We start from the raw sequence: 24,303 nt of genomic DNA on the forward strand, positions 1-24,303 counted from the left end.
GTGAAGCACAGGATCTGGTCCAGGAGGTGAATATGGCTGAACTGCATAGTAATGGCGAACACAATGTAATTAAGTTTAACATCCTTGTAGGGGCGAAAGTGTCAAGGAATCCCATCACAGTAGCATTTAACTTCAAAAAGGGGAACTACTGAAAACTGAGGAAACTAGTTAAATGGAAATTAAATGGAACAGTTACAAGGGTGAAATGCCTGCAAGCTGCATGGAGACTATTTAAAAAAACACCATAACAGAGGCTCAAACTATATTTATACCCCAAATAATAATTAAAAAAAAAACAGTAAGAAGACCAAAAAAAAATGTTTTCATGGCTAAACAACAGAGTAAAAGTGGAGGTTAGAGGCAAAAAGACACTGTAGAAAAACTGGAAGTTAGATCCAAGTGAGGAAAATAGAAATGAGCATAAGCTCTGGCAAGTCAAGTGTAAATAAAAGTATAACAAGGCAGGCCCAGAAAGAATTTGAAGAGCAACTAGCTAAGGACACAGAAACTGACAGCCCAAAAAAAAAAAAAAGTACAGCAGAAGCAGGAAGCCTGCCTAACAGTCAGTGGGGCCACTGGATGATCAAGGTGCTTAAGAAGCACTCAAGGAAGACAAGGCTGTTTTTTGTTTGTTTGTTTTGTTTTTTTGTTTTTTGTTTTTTGGGTTTTTTTTCTTTTTTTGGAGTGTTAATGCCAAGCTTTTATTCAATGCCCGTTACAGACTTTGGAGGGGCTGGGTGTTGGGGAAAAAGTTGAATGAATTCTTTGCATCAGTCTCCCCTACAGAGGATGTGGGGAAAATTTCTACACCTGAACCATTCTTTTAGGTGACAGATCCAAGGAAATGTCCCAGCTTGAGGGGTCAGTATTGGAGATTTTGGAATAAATTGATAAATTAAACAGTAATAAGTCACCAGGACCAGATGATGTTCACCCAAGAGTTTTGAAGGAACTCAAATATGAAATTGCAGAACTACTAACTGTGCCATTAACCTAACACTTAAATCACACTCTGTAGAGATGATTGGAGGGTAGCTAATGTAACAGCTGTTTTAAAGAAGGCTCCAGAGACAATCCTAGCAATTACAGGCCAGTAAGTCCAACTTCAGTACCAGGCAAATCGGTTGAAACTACTGTAAAGAACAAAATTATCAGACACATAGATGAACACAATATGTTGAGTCAACACAGCTTTTGTAAAGGGAAATCATGCCTCACCAATCTATGGAACTCTTTGAGGGAGTCAGCAATCATGTTGATACAGTGTACTTGGATTTTCAGACAGCCTTTGACAAGGTCTCTAACCAAAGGCTCTTAAGCAAAGTGTAAGCAGTTAGGAAAGGTCCTCTCGTGGATCAATACCTGGTGAAAAGATCTAATAGTCAGTTTTCGTATTGGAAAAAGGTTACTAGTGGGGTCCTCCAATGATCTGCATTGAGACCAGTGCTGTTCAACATATTCATATATGATCTGGAAAATGGGGTGAACAGTGAGGTGGCAAAACTTGCAGATGATACAAAATTACTCAAGATAGTTAAGCCTGAAGCTGACTGTGAAAAGTGACAAACAGATCTCACAAGACTGGGTGACAAAATGGCAGACGAAATTCAGTGTTTCTAAGTGCAAAGTAATTTACATTGGAAAACATAATCCCAACTATACATACAAAATGATGGAGTCTAAATTAGCTGTTACCACTGAAAAGGTGGTAATGTTAGGAACCATTAGGAAAGGGATAGATAATAAGACTGTAAATATCATGCCAATATGTAAATCCATGATACGGCTACATCTTGAATACTGTGTGCAGTTCTTGTTGCCCTATCTCAAAAAAGATATATTAGAATTGGAAACGGTGCAGAGAAGGGCAACAAAAATGAGAAGGGGTATGGAACAGCTTCCATATAAGGAGTGATTAAAAAGACTGTGGCTGTTTGTTTGGTAAAGAGATGACTAACGGGGGATATGATGGAGGTCTACAAAACCATTAATAGTGTGGAGAAAGTGAAAAGGCAAGTGTTGTTTACCTCTTCACATAACACAAGAACCAGGGGTCACCCAATACAATTAATAGGCAGCATGTTTAAAACAAACAAAGGGAAGTACTGTCACGGAGTCCCCAGGCGATGCTCTCGAACTGCTCCCTACGAAGCCAGGCAGGACTCTGGTGAAGTCTCCTCTCTGTGAGCAGACTTTCTGCAGGGCAAGAAGCTCACACCTTATCCCACCACCTAGAGACTTAAGAAATGCCTAGGGGAAACTGAGGCACCCCTACAGTATTCAGAGGAAACATTAAGAACAGTCCCACTTCGTCACAAGTACTACTTCACGTAGTCAACCTGTGGAACTCCTTGCCAGGGGATGTTGTGAAGGCCAAAAGTATAAATAGGTTCAAAAAAGAATTACATACATTCATGGAGGATAGGTCCATCAGTGGCTGTTAGCATGTAACCCCATGCTCCAGGTATTTCTAAATCTCCAAATGTCAGAAGCATCTGGCACTGGCCACTGTCAAAGACTGGATACTGGACTACATGGACCATTCATCTTACCAAGTGTGGCCATTTTTATACTATGAGAACATCCTGTCCCAATCGCTGTATAAGGCAGGTGTGGGCAAACTTTTTGGCCTGAGGGCCACATCGGGGTTGCGAAACGGTATGGGGGGCCGGGTGGGGAAGGCTGTGTCTCCCTAAACAGCCTGGCCCCTGCCTCATCGCACTTCCTGTCCCCTGACTTCCCGCCTCAGAACCCCCGACCCATCCAACCGCCCCTGCTCCTTGTCCCCTGACCGCCCCCTCCTGGGACCCTCGCCCCCTATCCAACCCCTTCTACTCCCTGTCTGCCCTGACCCCTATCCACACCTCTGCCCCTGACAGGACCCCCGGGATCCCCAAACCATCCAATCCCCCCCTCCCCACTCCTTGTCCCCTGACTGCCCCCTCCCAGGACTCCCACCCAACCCCCCTGTCTCCTGACCCCCTTTGCCCCCCTAACCTCTGCCACATCCAACCATCCCCTGTCCCGACTGTCCCCCAGGACCTCCTGCCCCTTATCCAACCCCCCCACCCCCTTACCATGCTGCTCAGAGCAGCAGGACAGGCTTATTGGAAAGCCTGGGAGGTAGGAGGGCGCAAGCCGCGCTATACAGCGGCATTGCTGCGGGGGAGGGAGCTCAGGGGCCGAGCAGGACGGTCCCGCGGGCCGTAGTTTGCCCACCCCTGGTATAAGGTGTGGAGGGAGAGATTCCCTCCTGCAAAGTTTAAGCCGTGTAGCTTTTACAGACTAGGCAGTGAATGAAAGGGCTCTGATAAATTTTTCACTGTGCTGCAGTTAGCCATTCACACATGAAGTGCAGCCTTCTGTAGTTTCCCTCCTGTTGAGCCTAGTGAGAGAAGGTCCTTTTCAAAATGTGCTGCGCAGAGTGATTTGTATCAGGTTTGGTCACATCAAACCAATTTTCACAATTAAACTCAGTCTCAGCTAATTGCCAGTGAAAACTATTTCCCTTTTGAAATTTTGGGTTTTTTAACCCCACCTTTTTTTAGTGCCAAAGCAATTTAAAATTAGATCACCATTTTTTATAATGGAGGAATTTTTTCCCCTTACTCTAAACAGATTAATTTTGAGCCAAACTTAGTTAAACAAAGTCCCTCACATTCATAAAGAGTGAAGCCTAGAAATTTCAGCCCAAAAGATGAGTTTCACAAAGCTTATAAACAATAAAAACTGGGGTGGTTTGAATGAAAACTTGAAGTAAGTTTAAATATAGCAGTTCCTGTCACTCCTGCTATAATAAATAAGGTTTCATTTTCAGGTCAGTTTTGACCCAGTCCCCTCAATAACTTCTACATTTAAAAAAAACCTCTTCTGCCTGAAATTTTGCATATGTGATCTCCTGACAGATTTGGGCAGGGAGAGGGTTAGGAGAGGGTCAGAATTTGAAGTTGATTTGTCCAACTGTTTGAAAGGTGTGTCAAAAGACGTATTTTACTTTTGGAAAGTCTTCTAACAATTATTTAATTGTGTATCTAAAACAGCTTGGTATAGGAATTCCAAACTTGTTGCATTCAGTAGGACTCAGGACAAATGCATGTTGAACTGTTTTGTAGTTAATGTAAAAGTTATTTGTTGTTTCTGGGTGCTATCCAAAATCTCCAGAATGGTAATTTTCATGAGGAGTTCTCTATTTTATTCACTCCACAGAAACAGAAGAGGATGCATAACAGAGTTTTTGAGTTCTGCAGGGATTCCTGGAGAGTCTGAAAACATTAAGTTGTACAGGAACTCTCTATATAAGTTTCACTGCATCAAGTTTTTTTTAAAATCTTTCCCCCCAAAAAACCCCTAATCAAGTTCTCAAAGTTCTAAAGCGAGAGGTTATAAACAAATATTAATGTGAATAATAATGCTAGAATACTGTAGTAACCTCAGAAAACAAATACTTAACAGGATGGGAAATTGGACTGTTGTATTAATATAGATGGAATAAAAGTGTCAAAGATTTTAACACGCTCCTATCACTGTCCAACGTTAAACAGCGTTAAACAAGATTTGGGGTTTGGTATACAGAGACCTCAGCCTGCTTAGTACCATGACAAACACAACATTAAAAATTTACTTTAATCATTTATTAAAGATACAGAAAAGAGGGAAAAACAGTTAAAGCATTTGAAATATAAAGTATTAAATAAGGCTTTCATTTTAACAGGATCCCATGTTCCCTTTTCCGTTAGCTGGAGAGTTTTTTCTGTAGAAAGAACTCCCCTTTGTCTCATAGTCTCTTAGATAGTATGAAAGATTGTAGAAAGATTGTATTAACTGTCCTTTTGGGGAAAAGAGAGAAAATGCAGCTTCCGTCTCTGGTGTTGACTGTCACTTGCAACCTCTGCTGGAAAAACACAGGCATAGCACATGGTCTTACCAGCCACTCCGAGAACTGATAAACTTATACCAGCATTGGGCTGTTAAATCATAGCTTTTAGCTGCCTCTCTGGTCACAGGCTCACAGCAGTGTTGCAAAATACACAGTCTTGGCAGCCTAAGCCTGACTCTTATTAAACAGGTTTCAGAGTAGCAGCCATGTTAGTCTGTATTCACAAAAAGAAAAGTACTTGTGGCACCTTACTAACCAATTTATTTGAGCATAAGTTTTCGTGAGCTACAGCTCACTTCATCAGTTGCATCTGATGAAGTGAGCTGTAGCTCATGAAAGCTTATGCTCAAATAAATTGGTTAGTCTCTAAGGTGCCACAAGTCCTCCTTTTCTTATTAAATAGGAGTTAAAAAATTAGAGGAATAGGAAAGAGAAGAAATATGGAAAGGAAGGAAAGACACACAAAGGGGATGATGTGTGTGTGTGTATGTGTCAATCACAAGCCAGATGGTACTCAGGATTTAGCCTGAGCCACTGGAGGTGGTGATGTCATCTTGGGCAGACTCTGGTCAGGACACCTCTTAGGATGAGGATGACAAAAGCATACCAGTGTCATCCAGTGAATCCTGGGGTCCCAGGAAGAGGTGGGCTGGCGGCCATGATGGTAAAACTTACTCCTCTCCCCCTCTTTTCTGTCAGCAGTTATCCCCCTTTGTTTCATCTCCACTCATTTCCCTCCAAATGTATTTTCTTTTTAAGAATCCTGAAAGGGAGTGATGGGTGGAACATTATTTTGTCCATAAATTAGGTCTAATTTTGACCACCAATTTTGGTTCACTGTCTTCTGATTCCGTGCTTTCCTTGTTTACCAGGCATAATTTAATATACTCCTGGAGTTATATCAGGAGGCCTTTTTGTTTGAACTATTTCAGTCTCTGTCTCCATTTTCCACCTGTCAAGGCTGAATCCCCACTCTGGCACTTTGAGTACAGAAGGTGGGGGCCTGCAAGGATTTTAAAAATTAATACTGGCCACTCCAGGCTTGTATTTCATTCCCAAGGTTACAGCTTTTCTCTGACTTTGGCTTGGTAAATGCTGCCACCACCAAATGCAAAAAACCCCATTGAACCTAGGAAGGAGCACTTGTGAATTCCTCCCTGTGGGGTACCCTCAAGCCCTTTCGCCCCCCTCCGGGGAAGAGCTGAGAAAGGAAACAAAGGAAATTAGCTGTTGCCACCAGCTAATTAAACAACACATGCACTAATCGCTTAGGGACACAAAAATCCAATCCAGTTCTTAGAAAAGGTAAAATTTATTAAAAACAAAAAGAAAGGAAATACATTTGGAACTTAGGCTTTTTGGTAGATCTTAAAAGAAACCATTACAAAAATTAAGCATCAAGATAGCTCTCTTGAGGTTCAGCTTAAAGTTTACAAGCAAAACAAAAGCATCTCGGGCTAGCACAGAGGAGATCCACAAGCCAAAATAAAGAAATAAGCCTAATCACGTTTATTTAAATATGCCCTGTCCAATGATTTCTTCTACGTATGGAAGATGAATTTTTATACCTGGTTCAAGACTTACACAGCATTCCTGCTTATAGCATTGCTGCTCCATGTCTCCTTCTCCAGAGAACAACAGACAAAGGGAAAATTTTTCTCCTATTTTAAAAAGTTCTAGCCTTCCCATTGGCTCTTTTGGTAAGGTGGCCACTCCTTTTCTTTTACCAAAGGGCTTGTTAACCCTTTACAGGTAGAGCAAGCAGAGAACAGACCAAGAGGGATTTTACAGCTAACTGGCTGGCTGGGTGTCTATCAAAGGGAGCTACTCTTTCCCCGTCTCCCCCCTTTCATGTATCACACCACCTTTTCCCACCAACATTTATGGTTGTAGGTTATTGTGACACTTTATGAACTTTCACTCACTTTTCACAATTGAGCTCACAATTAGGGTAAATTTGTAGGCCCAGTTATCACAGCAGGACTTCTCATTAAATGTTAGTAAGGAAATGTGTTGTGGATAGGGGTTTACGAGCTACAGCCTAGAAAGATTGAAAAAAGTTGCATAAAATAGGAGTTGTCAGGATAATTTTATGTTATGGTAGGACTTTTGGATGGGCAATTTAATATGGAAGGTGTTCAGATACCACAGCTAAAACCTACATCTCTATCTAGAGTGCTAGGTCAAAGTACCAGAGAACAGTTATGATTAAGGAATCTGTGAAGACCCCAAAACAAGAACCAAAGATCACTAGTTTGGTAAAATCTTGGAAAAAACCCTAGACTAGGTCAGACTAGGCTATTGTTACACAAACACTAAATTTGTTTAAGACATGGTGTGTGGTATAGTACTTCTGCGTCGGTTTACTTTTAAAAAGGGCCTATCAGACACATGCAAATGAGCTGTTGGTGAGGGGGACAGAAGTGTAATAAAAGGCCATTACTCATTTGTTTCTAACTTTCTGTATCTCTACAGCCATTGTTCAATTTGTTGTTTTGGTTTTGTTTTTTTGGTCAGAATTCTATGTTGTGACAACCATCTGTTTTGCAAATACCTGAAGGGTCACCATTCGGCCTTTCTACTTTGAGTAGGCAGTGAAGGCGAACTAATATAAATGCTATGTAGATACAGTAAATTCAACCCAAATGAAAAGAGGGAGGGTCCCATATTGGTTAAGTGACCTCTCCATCTAGAATTGCCCCTTTGACTTGCCCTACCATAACAGAAGCAGCCCTGATGGGTCCTAAAAGGAATTCCTTCTGCGTCTCAACCAGGATGATGTGGATCCTGCAGGGAGAAAAATAGGAGAGGATCCTCAGGACTCTGACGTGGACACCTGAACTCTATGGGGAAAATTCCTGAAAATATGTCCTATAGAAATCCAGGGAAATAAAAAGTAAATCGGTTCCTTGCTGAAATGGACAATACGAAGGAGTTGAACACCAGGATATCTGACCCGCTTTCAAAATGCAGATTCTGGTTGTGTGGGGGGAATATCATCCACAGTGTAATTACCAGGGTTTCAAAATAATTGTCATAATACATATAATAATAATAAATGTGACAATACATAATATGTATCAAAGGGGAGTAGGGGTTGGAGAAGTTGCTGGAGGAAATGGCTACGAATTTTGCTATGCTCCAGTCCCCTTGAATGGTTGAACTTCCATTGCTACAGCAAACACGCAAATACTATTTCAAACAGATGTGTTAACTTTAACTTCACTTGAAATATACGATACAGTTTATTTAAAGAAAAAGATTCTGGCAAATGCAATAGTAAAAATCAGGTAATTAGGCTGTTTCCTCTTAGATATTCCTAATGTGTAGTTCAGCATATCAGGAGAATGATAATCCCTTGCTTTAAGACTAGCTGAAAAAAACTGCCTATATTTCTCCAAGTCTCTGTTGTGTTTTTTACCTGTGACTATGCGGGGTTCTTTGTGGACAGAGGTTTTAACAGCTTATGCTCCTTTTTAAATGGTCTGAGGAGAGATAGCGGTGATGTGTGAGGGTTCATTAATTATTGCTCTTACCAATGTTTGCACAGGCAGTTGGGATCATAAATGTCAATCTGTCAGAGTGGGATGGGTTCAAAAAAGCCTGATTGAGTTCCTCAAAAGCTGTCATGAAGCTAGAGATTAAACAGATTAATTTCTTTCTTAAAGCAAGCAGCAAGGGAAGGGATTTCCTTTCTCTCCTGCTTCTTTTCCTTCTCTTCCCCCATCCTCTACATTTTCCAAGCACTCACCTCTCTGCTGCCCTCACAGTCCCCTGGCAATGTCAGGAAAGAGCCACAGTGATTGTTAGTGAAGCCATGTATGCGCAGTCTGCAAACTCTGCTGTGGAAGGAGAGTGACTGGAAGACTGGGATTCAGTTCTGACAGTCCTGGCATGATTTATTTGGAAATTACAAGCTGGAGAACATAAGTAACGAAGACAAGATCTGTGACAGTAAGGAACAAATGTGAGTTTCTGTTAGAGACCAAACAGAATTTTTAAGAACATTGCTCTATTTGTTTTTCTACTCAACTCTCCAATTTAAAACTTGCTCTACTAAATTACCAATCTTCTCTCACTTTCAAATGAGTCTGACAGAGAAGCTACAATTAGAAGAATCTGCATCCTTAGAGGTAGATTAGAAAAATCCAAATTTCCCATCTCTAAATGTGGAGTTGCAGTTAGTGAAAATGGACGACAGAGTGATGTGTTCCTCTGTAGAGGAGACTCCTCATGAAACCTTGGGATAGCTCAATTATTTAATTTTGCCTTCCTTCACGAGAATAAGGTTTTGTATTCTTACACCTGCAATTAAGAAACGGAAAGCTCTCTCCTCCCTTTCTCTACCAGGCTGTGTTAGAAGTAGAAAAGAATTGACCTCCAGAATGAACATGAAAACTTACTATTTTGTTTTTTAAACACCCTTGTCTGTTGGTCACATGCCACCTTGTTTTGTAAGAACATGTCAACACCTGAAAGCATCCACTTTGTTGTAGCCCTTCTTGATTGTTTAATTGCTTTAATTAGAATTGACTCTTGACTTCAGTGGCTTCATCAGTTTTATCCAGTTCCTGCAGCTCCTCTAACATGCTGTTGAACGTACTTGTGTCTTGCATTTCACTATCCTGTCACTAAAACTATACGTAAACTATTTCCATTCATTGTCTGCTCCCTATACTTTACTGATGCAAGATTTCAAGTACGTGTTTTACTTTAATCTTTTGGAAGGCAGGGTGATCTGGGGGAATGAACACCAAGTTGAGTCACGGTTCTGAATTCTAATGTCAACTCTTCCACTGACTGTGTGGGCAAGTCATTATCTCCCTGCCTCAGTTTCCTCATCCATAAAGTGGGGATAGTGCTTCCCTGCATTGCAGTTTGTCGTGAGGGTTAGTTAGTTTTTGCACAGTACTTGAGCATGTAATACTCAATATAATTTCTAAGTAATCAGATAACTGAGAAACGGGCTACTGTCCTTTAAAATTAGGCTAAGCAACCTCTCTGTAGTCTAACAAAATAGTGTTTAAACCAAGCAAGCCAGGAAGATATGGGCATCTAAAAGGCTTTATTTCTAAATCTTCTCTCATTTCTATTATGAGCCATCTTCTCTATATATTTGATTAGTCATTTATTAATCAACAGGAAATGTGTAATTTAATATTTGGATGTAGTTAATTATACAGTTGCAAGCCTGACCCTGGGCAGCTGTTTATCTAATTTAGGGGGAGCCTTTCCACAGGATTTGGCTATATTAACTAAATTGGATACTGCTTGGCACATGGATTTAAATTTCTCATGGAGACTTCATAATAAACCAGTAGGCCACTGTTTGTTCCATTAACTTAATTTAAAATGCAAAATTGACTGTTGAGAAGAACCAGAATGGCTTATTTTTCTCAGAGCAAAGATATGTGTGAGGTTAACCATTTGGGAACAGCAGTGTCGAATGTTGCTTTGAGTGATGAATCCTGGCAAGTAGGATAGTTCCTGTTATCCCCAACTGTTTAGCCGTGAAGAGGTGTACTGTAGTAGGCTTCATTATTAAACACAGCATGAACTGGGCTACTGTTCCTGTGGAAAGGAGTACTCCTAGCACATCAGGTGTATGTTACCCTCAGAATCCAGTATGCCCAGCCTAATATCATTAGGTATAGTGAAGACAGTGGAATTGATGCAGGTCTGCTGCTCAGGAGTCTGGCTTAGTTAGGATTCTTGGAGCCTGTTCAAAGAGCCTTTGTCATGGAACTTCTCCTACATTGCTGCATAGAGGTGGTTTGAGGTAAAATGGTGCCATTCGATCCATAACGACAAAGATCCATATACTCCTGAGGGTATTCTGCGCCAAAAAATTAAAAATTCTGCACACAGTATTTTAAAATTCTGCAAAACTCTGCAGATTTTATTTATCAAATAAATATGGAGGCTCCAGCATGGTAGTGGGGTAATGGTACGCTGCAGGGGGATTCAGGTGAAGGTAGTTGGGGCTAAGGGGGGGGTAGGGGTCTGGGTTTGGGGTGGGAGATAGAGCTCGGCAGGGGGGTCTGGGTGTGGGGGCCTCATTGGGGTGGGGATCTGGGTGTGGGGGACTCGTCAGGGTGGTCCAGGTGCAGTGGGAGTGGGGCTTATCGGTGGGGCGAGTGTTCGAGTGCGGGGCGGTGAGGCTCAGCGGGAGAGTCATGAGGGGGTCTGCATGCATGGGGGTTGGGCGGATGGGGGAGCAGCTCCCTGTACAGGGATCCCTCCCCCTGCAGCTGAGGAGTGATGGGCGCAGGAAGCGGGGGAAGGGGTTGCGGGGGGGAGTTGGCAGAGCTTTCTGCAGCTGTGGGAAAAATCTGGGGGTGGGTCTGACCTGCTCCTGGATTCCATGCCGGGGAAGAGGAAGTCTCTTCCTGCCCAGCCCAGCCAAGACTAGCAGCTGAGCCTGGCGCAGGGTAGGTGCCACCAGCCAGGTCTTCCCCAGTCCCACTCCCTACCCCACAATGATTTACCTCTCTGCCAGCTGTCCTGGGCACCCAAAACATACTGCTGAAAAGGGTCTCATGACTGCTCTTGTGGTTTCCCTTTGCTTCTTGGATTTTTTTAATAACCTTATTCCCCTTGTAGTATCATTAGAAGAACAAATCTGTTGGGCAGCTGAGTGTGTGGGCATTATAGTGTTGGCGGGGGAGGGATTATAAACTAACCTTTTTTTGCATGTTAATTTAGTGTAATGTCAATGTGGGGACTTCCTTGATGTCTTTCCCCCCACTATATTGATAAAAATGCACTTGAGTATTCTTAATTTGTCAGTGCACACTAGGGAACTTTTAGGTGACACCAGCAGGGTCTACACAAGCCAGTGAGTGTTGAACACATTGGTGCACTTTAGAATTCATGCTCCTCTAGTGCGCATTGCTATACCATGTAGACAAGCCCTAAGTTTACCATGGGGGTGGGAGGTTGTATATATGTATACACAAAAGCACCACTTTCTGTTCAGATTTCATTTTTCTTATAAAGATCAGAAAAAAGGATTTATAATATATTTTGGTAAAATCTGATTAGAAAACCGCAATAGAAACAACCGCCTTCCTCTGTAGCATGGGGCACGGGTCACTTGCTGGAGGATTCTCTGCTCCTTGAAGTCTGTAAACTACTATTTGAGGACTTCAATAGCACAGATATAGGTGTGAGGTTTTTTGCAGGAGTGGTGGGTGAAATTCTGTGGCCTGCGTTGTGCAGGAGGTCAGACTAGATGATCATAATGGTCCCTTCTGACCTAAATATCTATGAATCTATGAATCCCTGTCAGAAAGTCATTTTTCTGCGGAAAAGCAATGAAATCTGCGGGGAATATAAATTCCGCACATGCACAGTGGCGCAGAATTCCCCCACGAGTAAGCATCCATTTCTCCATCTTCCCTGCTAGATTCTGTCATGGCCTCCTTCCTTGTGGTATCTGAGTGCCCAGAGAGCACTTGTTTGTTTGTTTGTTTGTTTATAACTTAAGCACCAGTCATCTATACAAAACAGATTAAAAAGACTGATACAGAAAAACAGATGCATTTAGAAATCCAGAAGGAATCGCTTTAGGTAAACTTATTTAAATGTAATAAGTCATTCATTTGTGGGCCTCACAAAAGTGAATCTTTTGGTGCGATATGAATGAGCTGTAGGTTCCCTGTATACTGGTCTAGGAGGCAGGCACCTATGGATACTACACACAGAGCAGCATTTGAGGGCAAGAAAATAGAGCAGTTTAAATTGTATATGGTGGACAAGATGGGAAGTCATTGGTGCAAGTCAGAAGTGGGGTGAGATGGTCTAATTAGATGAGAGAACTTTGGCTAATGCATTTTGGACAGATTGGCTGGGAAGAGGCGCAATATGGAAAATAACAAGGGTGTGGATAACTGTTTACGCTGTTGTGCTAATCCTGTAGAGTGGCTTTGTTACTTGGGTAATGATTCGCTTCCTCACCCCTTTACAGGGTGTTCTGGCAAGCACAGGGCACTGAATTTGGTCCTAAAAATATTCTTGCTGATGAAAACTTTATTTTAAAAACTGGTTCAGCTCACACAAATTAAACACATTTTCCATCATCATAGTGAACCCACAATAGCATTTTAAAATAAAGCTGTTTACAGGGCCAGGGTCCTGCCAGGAAGCATTGTTTGTTCTATCTTGTTGAATGTATGTTTTTACAATTGGTGTCGCTACAGTAAGATGGATTTTTCTCAGACCCCATCCTACACTAGGATGTTGACCCATTTCAACACTGGCTTTCAGCAGCGGATCTACTTGAAATAGTACTGCAGACAGTTTGATTTGTAGTGTAGATGGGACAAAACCACTTTCAGGAAGTTATTGAGACTTGGTTCTGCTGCAACAGCACTGTTGAATTAGGGTCCCCTGCCCCCCTTATTGCAGGCCTGTAATGTTACAGCAGAGCTGCTGTTCAAAATATTGTCCACTTAATGTACCTTTTTGGAAACAAAAGCCTTTTGTTCCTGTGCAGGGAAAGGTTAACTTCTGAGGAGGTGGATGTTGTATCAAGGGGGACTGTGGTTGCAGAAATGAAATGGAAGAAGAAAGATTTGATTTTTGTTTTAAATATTATATTGTTTCTAGGCCTGGGGGTGGGGGGGAAAGGGTACCTCAGAATCTGACAATATTGGGAGACCGTGGTGTCTGGGAACGCCTGTTCTCTCCGAATCCTGGATTCCCAACAGAGGATTTTCTCCTGCACTCTCTCACCTAAAACAAATGCTTACCTAACCTTTTTAGCCTGAAGGAAGTTGGTAGTGTGAAGAGCATCCCACAGGCAAGATGGCAGGTTTGAGAGTGGGATCCATTCATCCTGGACTTTTCTATAGTGCCAATCGCTGTGGTCTGACAAAATGTCATGTGCAGACAATTAATTAGCTTCTCATTCTTACGACAGATACACTAACAACTGAAGCATCTGCGGATTTACATCCTCTAAGAGTAGCACGCTTTCTTATAAGAGGAAATGTATATGAAAAAGGTTATTAATGGAAGTAGTGTTGTGCCTAGTTTAGAGAGAGAATCCAGGAGTACTTTGAATCTATAGCATCCATGGGGTTAGTTTATCTTGGTGATGTGTAATCGTTTACATTTAGATTGTTATCCTTGTAGAGAAAGGGAGGCACAGTATGATGCTTTTGTATTCCGCCTTCAGTTTTCAGAACTGTAGCTAGCAGGCTGTGCCTTAAAGCCTCTGTTCTATCCAGCCAGGAAATAGGCTGAACTCGCTTTCAGTTGGCTTTCATCAGAAGCCTCGTTCAGTTGGTTTGTATAGGGGGAATAAAGTCATGTAGGAGAAACTAAATGAAGCTTACAGTTGTTTAGGATGGTGTGCGTGCTACATGTGTCTGTGTACAACCAAGCTGTGGCCGGGAGGAGTTATCCAGTTTGATTTTCAGTATTGTGAGCCAGGAGGGGTCCTTGTAGGGAACAAAGATAATTGCTCCCTTAGTTGGTGCCTGTTTTGACTGCTGAAGAATGTATATATGCAATAGAACAGGAAGGAACATAATCCTTGCAAGTGACCCCAGATGCAAGTAATAGACCGTTAATCTTTCTAGAACAGGACCTCAAAAAGGAGGTTCTAACATTTCCCCCAAATGTTTGTTCTGAATATTACAGATTCACAGTCAGAGAGCGAGGCTTCTCCTGTGAAACGGCCACGGCTACTGGAGGACAGTAATGACAGGCCTGAGGAAACCAGTCGATCCAAACAGAAGAGCAGACGCAGGTGCTTCCAGTGCCAAACAAAACTGGAGCTAGTACAGCAGGAATTGGGATCATGTCGCTGTGGTAAGTACTGGTTGTCAATACTGTTAAAATGAAGCTTTCTGACAGAATGACATTAGGTACCGTTGCACGGATGGGAAAATGTAGCAGTCCTATTCAGACCTTTTAAAGATAAATTTGAGAGAGAGGATCTAGCTTTCATTGGTGGCAAAAATTACAGTTAATACTGTCAGATCAATTTCCACTAATGCTCTGTCCTTATGTAGAGCCTTCTACCAAAGGAGCTCAAACCATTTAACACGCATAAATGAATGTAGCTTCATAACTCCCTGTGAGGTGGATGAATGTTATGCCCACTTTACAGCTGAAGAAGCTTGAAGCACAGAGAAGGTCAGTTGACTTGGTGAAGATCACACAAAAGTCTGCTGCAGAACCTGGAGCAGAAACACAGGTCTTCCTCTGTCCTGTATGTAAATTACAAGACAGTCCTTTATCCCTATGTAAGAATCCTATCTTTAGATGGGTCTGTAACTTTCCAAAAAACCACCCCTTTCCTTTGTGCTGAACGTTTCTATTCTTGATGTCATCCCAAAGGAGACTGTTCCATAAGTTGAGGAAACTGTTCAGCTATTTGAGGTTTTTTCAGGGTGGATGCTATTGCCTATGCTGACCACTAGCTTGTCTCATTCAGACTACTCTAAATCTATTGGATTTTGGAACTTGTATTATTACATGGACAAGTGATGAATGCGATAGACACCATGGGAGAAATTGTCTCATCCACACAAATACAATTGTATTTGTTGTAATCAATTTGCAATACACTCATTAGACGTGGTTACAACAAACACATGGTACTTTTATTTGCATAGTAATTTTTTTCATAACACAATCATGTATCAACTAAGTTTGTGCTTCCTGCATACCACACTTCCTAATCCTGTTGATGTTTATACATTTGGTGAAGTTTGCTACTTGTTTCATGATGCCTCACTACAGTAATTGAGTGCTCAGAGGACTTGTAAACACAATGACACCTGTGGCATTTGGACCAATGCACTCTGGGATGTCCTACTACACAGAACTGAGAGGAAGTATTGTCTGAGCATAGTTAGGGGGTCCTATCTTCAATATGAAATGTCTCCTGGAAGTAAGTGCTACAAAGACAACCCTGTACGGCCTAGAACTCTGGTAAGGATGAAACATGTTTAACTCCCTGGTATTGGGTATTGACCATAGATGTGTACAGAAACTACATGGAAAATCAGACAAGCTACTAACTGCTTATAAAATCAAAATTTATGGTGTAGAGATTTTAATGGAAGCTGATTGAAAACGCAGTTCTGGACAAGCACAGTAAGGCATCTGGTGAGATTTTCAGCAAACTACTGCAGCCCTGCTCTCTGTGACATAGCTTGGTACAGTTTCTCTTCCCAGCATGATGGATGCAGAAGCTGCAGCTCTTAGGCTGCATTTGTCACAATTTGAATGAGGGAGTTTGTAAATGCCTGTCTGAAATACACACAGAAAAATCCTCCCTAACATCAAGGTCAAGAGAATTTTGCAAGTATAAAAATAAGTGGATTGTGTAATTTTAGAATCAGCAATTTTTGTTGTATTCTGCAAATTCTAAACTTCCATTTAAAAATAAGTTCTCATATGAAGATAAAGCCATCACACTGGCAATCAACATACTGTTGCCCTATCACTGCTAGTTTGGTAGAAAAGTATTTCCATCCAAACAATAGAAACTGCAAATGTGAAAATGTACACCTCCCCCACTATGGATAAGTCAGTGGTAGAGATTTTATTGTCTAAGCCAGTGGTTCTTAACCAGTGGCAGTATACCTCTGGGATTATGCAGAGGTTTTCCGGGGGGTGCATCAGCTCATCTAGATCTTTGCCTAGTTTTGCTACAGGCTACATAAAAAGCACTAGCAAAGTCAGTACAAACTAAAATTTCATAAGGACAATGGCATGTGTATATTGCTCTATATACTATACACTGAAATGTAAGTACAATATTTAACTTCCAGCTGGAGGATTTATAATCATGGTTAAAATGAGAAAACAAGCAACTTTTCAGTAATCGTGTGCTGTGACACTTTTGTATTTTGATGTCTGATTTTGTAAGCAAGTAGTTTTTAAGTGAGATGAAACTTGGGGGTTCACAAGACAAATCAGACTCCTGAAAGGGGTACAGAAGTCTGGAAGGGTTGAGAGCCACAGTATAAGCATCTTTGCACTGTCTGGTTAAACAAAAGCGGCAATTAGATGCCAAAATTAAAAAAAATTGCAACATAAGCGACAATGAAGTTAAAAATCGTATTTTTTTTAAAAAAAGATCCTTCCCTTAGTTAGTAGCTTCATGTTATTAAAATTGATAAGTATTTAAATCAAAGGCCTTGTCTATATACAGATTTTGTACCAGTATAACTATTTCAGATAGGGATGTAGTTTTTTTTTACTGAAACAGTTACGTTGGCACAGTGTTCTCTGACTGGTTTTTGAATGTTATAATTCTTGACTTCTGATTTGTTTCCATTTATTCTTTTACGTAGAGACTGTCCGGTTTGACCAATGTACATGGCACATGATGGCATATATCACATTGGTAGATGTACAGGTGAATGAGCCTCTGATAGTGTGGCTGATGTGATTAGTTCCTATGATGGTTTCCCCTGGAGAGAGATGTGGACAGAGGTGGCAACGGGCTTTGTTGCAAGGATAGGTTCCTGGGTTAGTGTTTTTGTTGTGTGGTATGTGGTTGATGGTGAGTGTTTGCTTCAGAGACCGGACAGTCTCTACTTAAAAGAATAAATGGACACAAAATCAGACATCAAGAATTATAACATTCAAAAACCCGTTGGAGAACACTTCAGTCTCCCTGGTCACTCGATTACAGACCTAAAAGTTGCAATATTACAACAAAAAAACTTCAAAAACAGACTCCGAGAGACTGCTGAATTGGAATTAATTTGCAAACTGGACACCATTAAATTAGGCTTGAATAAAGACTGGGAGTGGATGGGTCATTACACAAAGTAAAACTATTTCCCCATGACAGGTTTCAGAGTAGCAGCCGTGTTAGTCTGTGTTCACAAAAAGAAAAGGAGTACTTGTGGCACCTTAGAGACTAACAAATTTATTTGAGCATAAGCTTTCGTGAGCTACAGCTCACTTCATCGGATGCATTCAGTGGAAAATACTGAAATTCCACTGAATGCATCCAATGAAGTGAGCTGTAGCTCATGAAAGCTTATGCTCAAATAAATTTGTTAGTCTCTAAGGTGCCACAATTACTCCTTTTCTATTTCCCCATGCTTATTTCCCTCCCCTACTGTTACTCTCACCTTCTTGTCAACTGTTAGAAATGGGCCATCCTGATTATCACTACAAAAAGTTTTTTCTCCCGCTGATAATAGCTCACCTTAATTGATCACTCTTGTTACAGTGTGTATGGCAACACCCATTTTTTCATGTTCTCTGTGTATATATATCTTCCTACTGTATTTTCCACTGCTTGCATCCGATGAAGTGGGTTTTAGTCCACGAAAGCTTATGCTCAAATAAATTTGTTAGTCTCTAAGATGTCACAAGTCCTCCTCATTCTTTTTGGTGATACAAACTAACACAGCTACCACTCTGAAACCTATACCAAAAGAAGCAGCAAGGGTACAGTCTCCAAAAGCAGCTTAACATTTCTTCAACATTTACAAGTTGTCTTTTTCCCATAGTCACCTGCCCCAGCACTAGAATTAACACTAAACATGAGAGAGAGAGGTAACTGGAATATGCATGCCTTTTCTTTGAATTTGGGTGTTTCGTATTTTGTTGCCAATATTTTTTTAAAGAAAATTCTCCCAAAACGTTTGTTTTTTCTCTGGAAGGGTAGCATTAACAATGAACCCTCAAGAGACAACTCCTCCGAAACAAGGTGCCTGTGGTTTTTCTTTTGTGGTTACTGCATTTCCACTCGGATAACCCATGTGCTAGGGAGAGGATTTGTAATATTTGATTAGGCCATTGTTTCATCGACTTGGGTATGCTGCCTCCAGCAGACTTGTTTGCATGAAGATCTGATGCAATACTGCCTGCTATTATCGGGCATGCACTGAGCAGTCAGATGAGCTGTATATGCAGTGATCTTTCCCCATCTACCCTGAAGTTCTGAAGCGAGCTGTGTCTATTTCTGAATATTTCATCCACTGAATGACTGTCTAGAAGCTCATTAGATAATGCTGTATGCTAAGCAAACACCTCTGCAACCCATTACCTCATGCAGATTTCACAAATGTGTCTTTCACAGTCTGCCATACCCATGAACTTACGCTCTCAGAGTAACATTATTGCAATGTTTACATTCTGAACAATGCATGGCTTTACTTTAAGCAGTTTCTGGTGGTTTACAAATGCTTGTAAAATGCAGTTTTTGCATTAGCTTAGAGCTTATATGGCCTTGCTTACCAGTGTCATCTGAACTAGATATCCAGAGCTTACACCATAGTTTTACAGTTTCCAAGTCCTAACGATATGATGCTTCAAGCCTGTTACACCTCTCCAGGTGTAATCACTCTCCTGCAGGACACTGCACTTCAGAGAACTGGGGCCAGACATGCCCTTTATATTGCTCCATTGCTCCCACTGCCTCTCAGATAGCCAGGCATTACCATGGATCCCATTTCATTGACACTACATGGAACTTGAGACAAATTTAACAGTGTGGTAGTGTTTTAGGGGTGGGGGGGAGGGAAACAATTTACTACTGAGAAGGGAATCCCAATAAAGATACTTTAAGCTCAAACACAACATTTCTCAGCTGTAGAAATATTGTTTTTTACATGTTCACAATCTTTTTTCATTCCCCTTTCCCTCTGTACAGCTTATTAACTGCTGACAGGAAATTCACAGCTCATAAATAATGCTTAAGAGCCATTGCTATATAAATTGAATGTGTTATGAATTGTGATGGGCCTTTTTGTAGCACTCTGTGCCTAAAGCAGGAAGAACAGAGGATGTCATTTTCATTAATTTCTAATGAGGTGCCAATTAAAGGCAAGGAAGGCGCTTAGAAGGGAAGAGTTACAGAGCTCCCCTGAATCCTCTACCCTGGGGCTGTCATATGAACACACTGCCAAGCTTTCTCTGAAAATTCCATTAAATTACAACCTCATCCAGAGTGCACACAGACAAATTCCGCTTCCCTTTGATCTTCAAAAGAGCAATTTGTAAGATGAGTTCTGAGCTTTCTCTCACAGTGAACTGGAAGAGGTGATAGGAATTGTTAATTGCCAATGCACTTTGCAGGCTTCAGTGAGGAGGCGAAATTTGAAAATGACTTCTCATTCTGTGCCTCTCTGACTGGATAACCTTTAAATTAACAATATCTGAGTAACACCAGTTTCCTATGAAACCTTTCTAGAAGCCAGTTACACCAGGCATGTGTTCAGACAGATGAATCTAGCACTGTGTGAATCCTTGAATGGTTTAGTTTCCCATGATGGATAATGATTGCATAAAAATACTGTTACTTAATATCTGGTTCAGTGGGCAAGTAGATCAGCTATTACGTTAGGAACCTTATCTCCCAAAGTGTATTTTAATATAAGCTTTCTGCCAAGAGTGTAAGCAACACAGAATTGAGCAGTGGGTCATGTCTGCTTTGCAAATCAAACTGCCAATTCAGTAGGAATGGTGAGCAAGGTTGCCAACCATGAGCAAACTTGTTGACTAAAATTAGAGACAGTAAAGTTGTCAGTAAAAATGGCAACATAACGTTGAGAGTTCTTCCTTTTTCCAATGTAAATTTCCCAACTGATTATTTGTAGAATGGATTCACAGGCTTTTCATTAATGATTTGATAAGATATATGTGGCCATTAACTGAAGCTGTACACATTTTCAAAAATACATTGAAATTATAATAATCTAAATTATGGAAGCTGTTTGCATAGAAAATATTGCTTAATTTTATGACCATATTTCTCCACACAGCAGATGAATATTTACAACTAGTAAACTGTTTAGTCACAAAAAATTGATTCCTGGTATCAGTTGATTTTTAAAGTCAAACCATAAAAGCCCGTCAAGGTCTTTGTTAACAGTGTTAAATTTACAGTGGCTTTCTGGAGTGGTATAAAATCACAGGAACTGTGAGCTGAGCTTCTCTCTCTGTATTAAAAATCTCATATAAGACTTAAGGGGATGGCTTAGGGGATTGGCAGTAATGGGATTTCCCCTCTTTCACCATTTCAAATCCAGCCTTGGTCAGCAGTTACAGAAAAATTACTACCATCCGCTGGCTGTTCTGTGGTCCCTGTGTGAAATGAATTAGTGCTCAGTATTCAGTTCCTAGTGGACATACATGTTCATATCCCAAACCCTTCCTCCCCCCATAACAACCGTCTTTCATTGACATTCTGTTAGCAGTCCATGCAGAAGCTGTTACTGAATGGCAGCTGAGACTGAGCTTCCCTTTAGCCCCTCGTGATGGTCTGTCAGACTAGTACTGCTGTTGCCTGTCCAATATCTTTTCTGTCAATAGGTGTCTTTAGTCTCCCTGACTGTCAATCCAGAACCTAGCCTTAAAATGGGGGCAGAGAGAGGGAAGAAATGTGAAAACCTTCCATTTAAGGCCCCGTCTATGTTTAACAATAACCATGAGTAAGCACTATTTTGAAACAATGTAGAGCAGTCATATAGAAGTAGATTCTGTCCACAAAATTGAGAAAAAGACACGTTATAACCATTAGGACCTCTGTTATAATCCGTATCAAGGTAAAACATGGCTCCTTCCCATGGTTATAACATGTTTTTTCTGACTTCACAGAGGAGAGAAGATACCTTTTAAAATGTGCCTGAGTTACAATGGTTTCACAGTGTTTAAACAATTATTTTTGTAGTGTACTTGAGACAATATGGCAGGTATTGTATTCTGAGATATAAATCTAGAATGAAAACTGGCCCAAAGAGTAATGAGTTCTCTGGACTGCCAGGGTAGAGATTCAGCAGTGACTCGCAAATTCAGTGTCTGATGGCAAAAGCTAAATGTACTTTGTCATTCAAGTGCAACCTTACTTCTGTGTGGCACTGGCAAGTTAAAGTCTGATAACTGACTTGTGGGTTTTAGAGTGATAGGATTATAAAAGCCAGGAAAGTAGAGCGCACATAGAGGTACACTACCCCTTTAAAAAACAACCAATCAACCAAAAAAAGAATGCACATCAGTTTTGCTTTTGGCATGCTTCATGTGATTATGAATCTGTCCACTTTTTGCTTCATAGACTCTGTCACTCTTGTTGTCTGTCAGAATCTGGATTATCCATTTAAACACTGAGCTAGAAGAATGTGTATTTAGCCCCAAACTGATAAATCATGTATGCAGCCAGGTGCAAACTTCTTCTGGGGATGCTACCACAGTAGAAAAGTAAACATCTTTCTGATGACCTGTTTAGGGCTCTTCTCACGGTAGTACTGGTGTAATTGAGGTAGGAAATAGGTAGTATGCACACAGACTAAAAGATGATGTGATTCTGGTAATAATTTTAAAAAAAAAAGACCATTACTTGTATTTTACCTACTCAGCAGGAGAGGTAATGTAGTGATCTTGAACATAGGAAAGGTAGGTGAGACCTTCTAATTTCAACTCTGACACTGGATCCTTTTGTGGCTTTAGGTAAGTCACTTACTCAGTCTGACTCATTTGTCTTGTCTGAAAAATGAGAGTTTCCAGGCTCCTTGCCACAGAGCTGGGAGCCCTGGATCCTAAACTCTGAGGCTTCTGGCTCAGCCATTGGCTCCCAGGGGTTTCTAGACTCTCAGTTCCTTATCAGTCCACTAAGGCTGATAGGATGCCAGGAACTGAGAAGCCCTGGGAGCCATAGCTGAGCAGGGAGCTTAAGAGTTTGGGCTCAGGCATGTGTGTGATCTTGGTCTTACCGGTCACATCCTGAACCAGCAAGGGTTGGAAGTACTGTGTAAATTCAGCTTGCTTCTCAGGGAGGGGAAGAAAGTGATCTTTCATCACTCTACAGCTCTTTTTGCATACCTTTCCAGCACAAGTGGGCTTCTGAATGGAACTCCATCCAGCCTTCTTCTGCCAGAAGAAAAAGGTTACTATGACATGGATCCCTGAAGTAGGAGGCAGGAGGGAAAATCAAAGTGGCACTTGGAGTCCTCTAAGTGGGAGAGGGAAACAGAACATAAAATAGATTACACTGAGTTTTCAGCCTAAATTTAGAGCTTTTTGTCTCAAATGGTTTGGTCAGCAGCTCTGACTATTGTCAGGGGATTAATCAATTTACAGCAACAGCTGTAGACAGCTATTTAAATCCAGGGCATAAATAATCTAATTGAGAAAATGTGTTGCAAGTTAAAGCACTGGAGTCCTGATAGGCATGTGAAGGTTTAAGGTCAAAATACCTGGAGCCACATAAATGCCCTGGATTTATGCAGCTTGCACATTGCCTCAGCATGGAATCTTGTCATGATTTATTCTGGCTCTTTAATAGCCTTATCTGACTTCCATTTTCATTGGTTTGAAAAAAACAGAAGGTACACATACTTTATCAGATCACTTAGTATTGCTTGCTTGTTTTAATTAAATTATTGGATACACTTTGGCTTTTAATTGAATCCTCAACTTTTGGGAGGAGTGTATTAGTAGAGATTAACTTGGTGTGCAGAGACTTTGAGAAGTATGAATACTAAACCAGAGTCCGTGCAAAGTATGAAATGTTCTACACCCAAGAAGCCTTACACTTAATGCCCCAACACAGATGCTCGGGTGGCTGTATCCCATCCACTTTACCTTTCTCAAGAGATATCAAAGCCTTTGGCACATAGTGATTGCTACTCTATATGGGGCACAGACCCCTGGAATATTAGAGCACTACCAATTCAGTCATAGACTTTAAGGACAGACGGGACCACCAGATTGTCTAGATTGACCTCCTGTATAACACAAGCCACCAACACCATCCAGCACCCGCACAGTAAACCCAACAACCAAAATTAGAGCCCGTAGGAAGCTAAACTATTATGTGCCTCAGGCAAAGAATGGGAGGGATCAAGGTGTACCAGTGCCCAAGGACCCCGCAATGGTAGGGAAATAAATGAGAGATACATGCCAGGATTGTTTGGTAGACTTGCACCCATATGCTGCAGAGGAAGGCAAAAAGCCCCAAGGATTCTCCCCCAATCTGGGAGGAAATTCCTTCCCAACCCCACATACAGTGGTCAGTTAGGTGCTGAGCATGTTAGCAAGAACCAGCCTGCCAAGCACATCTAAGAGAGAGAATGCTTGGTGCTACCTCCGAGCCCTGGCCCTCCCCAACGTTTCACAAGGAGATTTTTTTTTTAAATCCCCCAATGTATAAATTTCTTCATGACCCCCTGCTGGGGTGGCCAGATGAAACCCTGAAAGATGCGCTTTTAGGAACATAAACCTGAAGTGAGCCCCAGGGCTGCTGAGCTCTGTCCCCTTCCATGACAAGCAAACCTGTCATACAATTGCACTCATGAATTTGACCTGTTCTCTCTCAATACCAAGTTTTGCCCCCACAACTTCTTTTGTGGGCTGTTCCAGAACCTGACCCCTTTGAGGGTTAGAAACCTTCTTCTAAATTCCAGCCTTAATTTGTCCATGGCCAGTTTATATCCATTTGTTCTTGT

At 41.3% G+C, this 24,303-nt stretch overlaps 1 protein-coding gene across 3 annotated transcripts in view; it reads left to right on the forward strand.

The window, feature by feature from the left end:
- The window catches only part of ZFAND3 (zinc finger AN1-type containing 3), a 243,369-nt gene that overhangs the window by 199,064 nt on the left and 20,002 nt on the right, over window positions 1-24,303 (forward strand). For all 3 annotated transcript variants that reach the window (XM_073338549.1, XM_073338547.1, XM_073338550.2), the window contains exon 6: window positions 14,525-14,695. In XM_073338549.1, coding sequence (XP_073194650.1) covers window positions 14,525-14,695 — 171 coding nt within the window. The remainder of the gene's footprint in view (window positions 1-14,524; window positions 14,696-24,303) is intronic.

Source organism: Lepidochelys kempii, chromosome 3 (genome assembly GCF_965140285.1).
Source record: "Lepidochelys kempii isolate rLepKem1 chromosome 3, rLepKem1.hap1, whole genome shotgun sequence".
Lineage (NCBI taxonomy): Eukaryota > Metazoa > Chordata > Testudines > Cheloniidae > Lepidochelys > Lepidochelys kempii.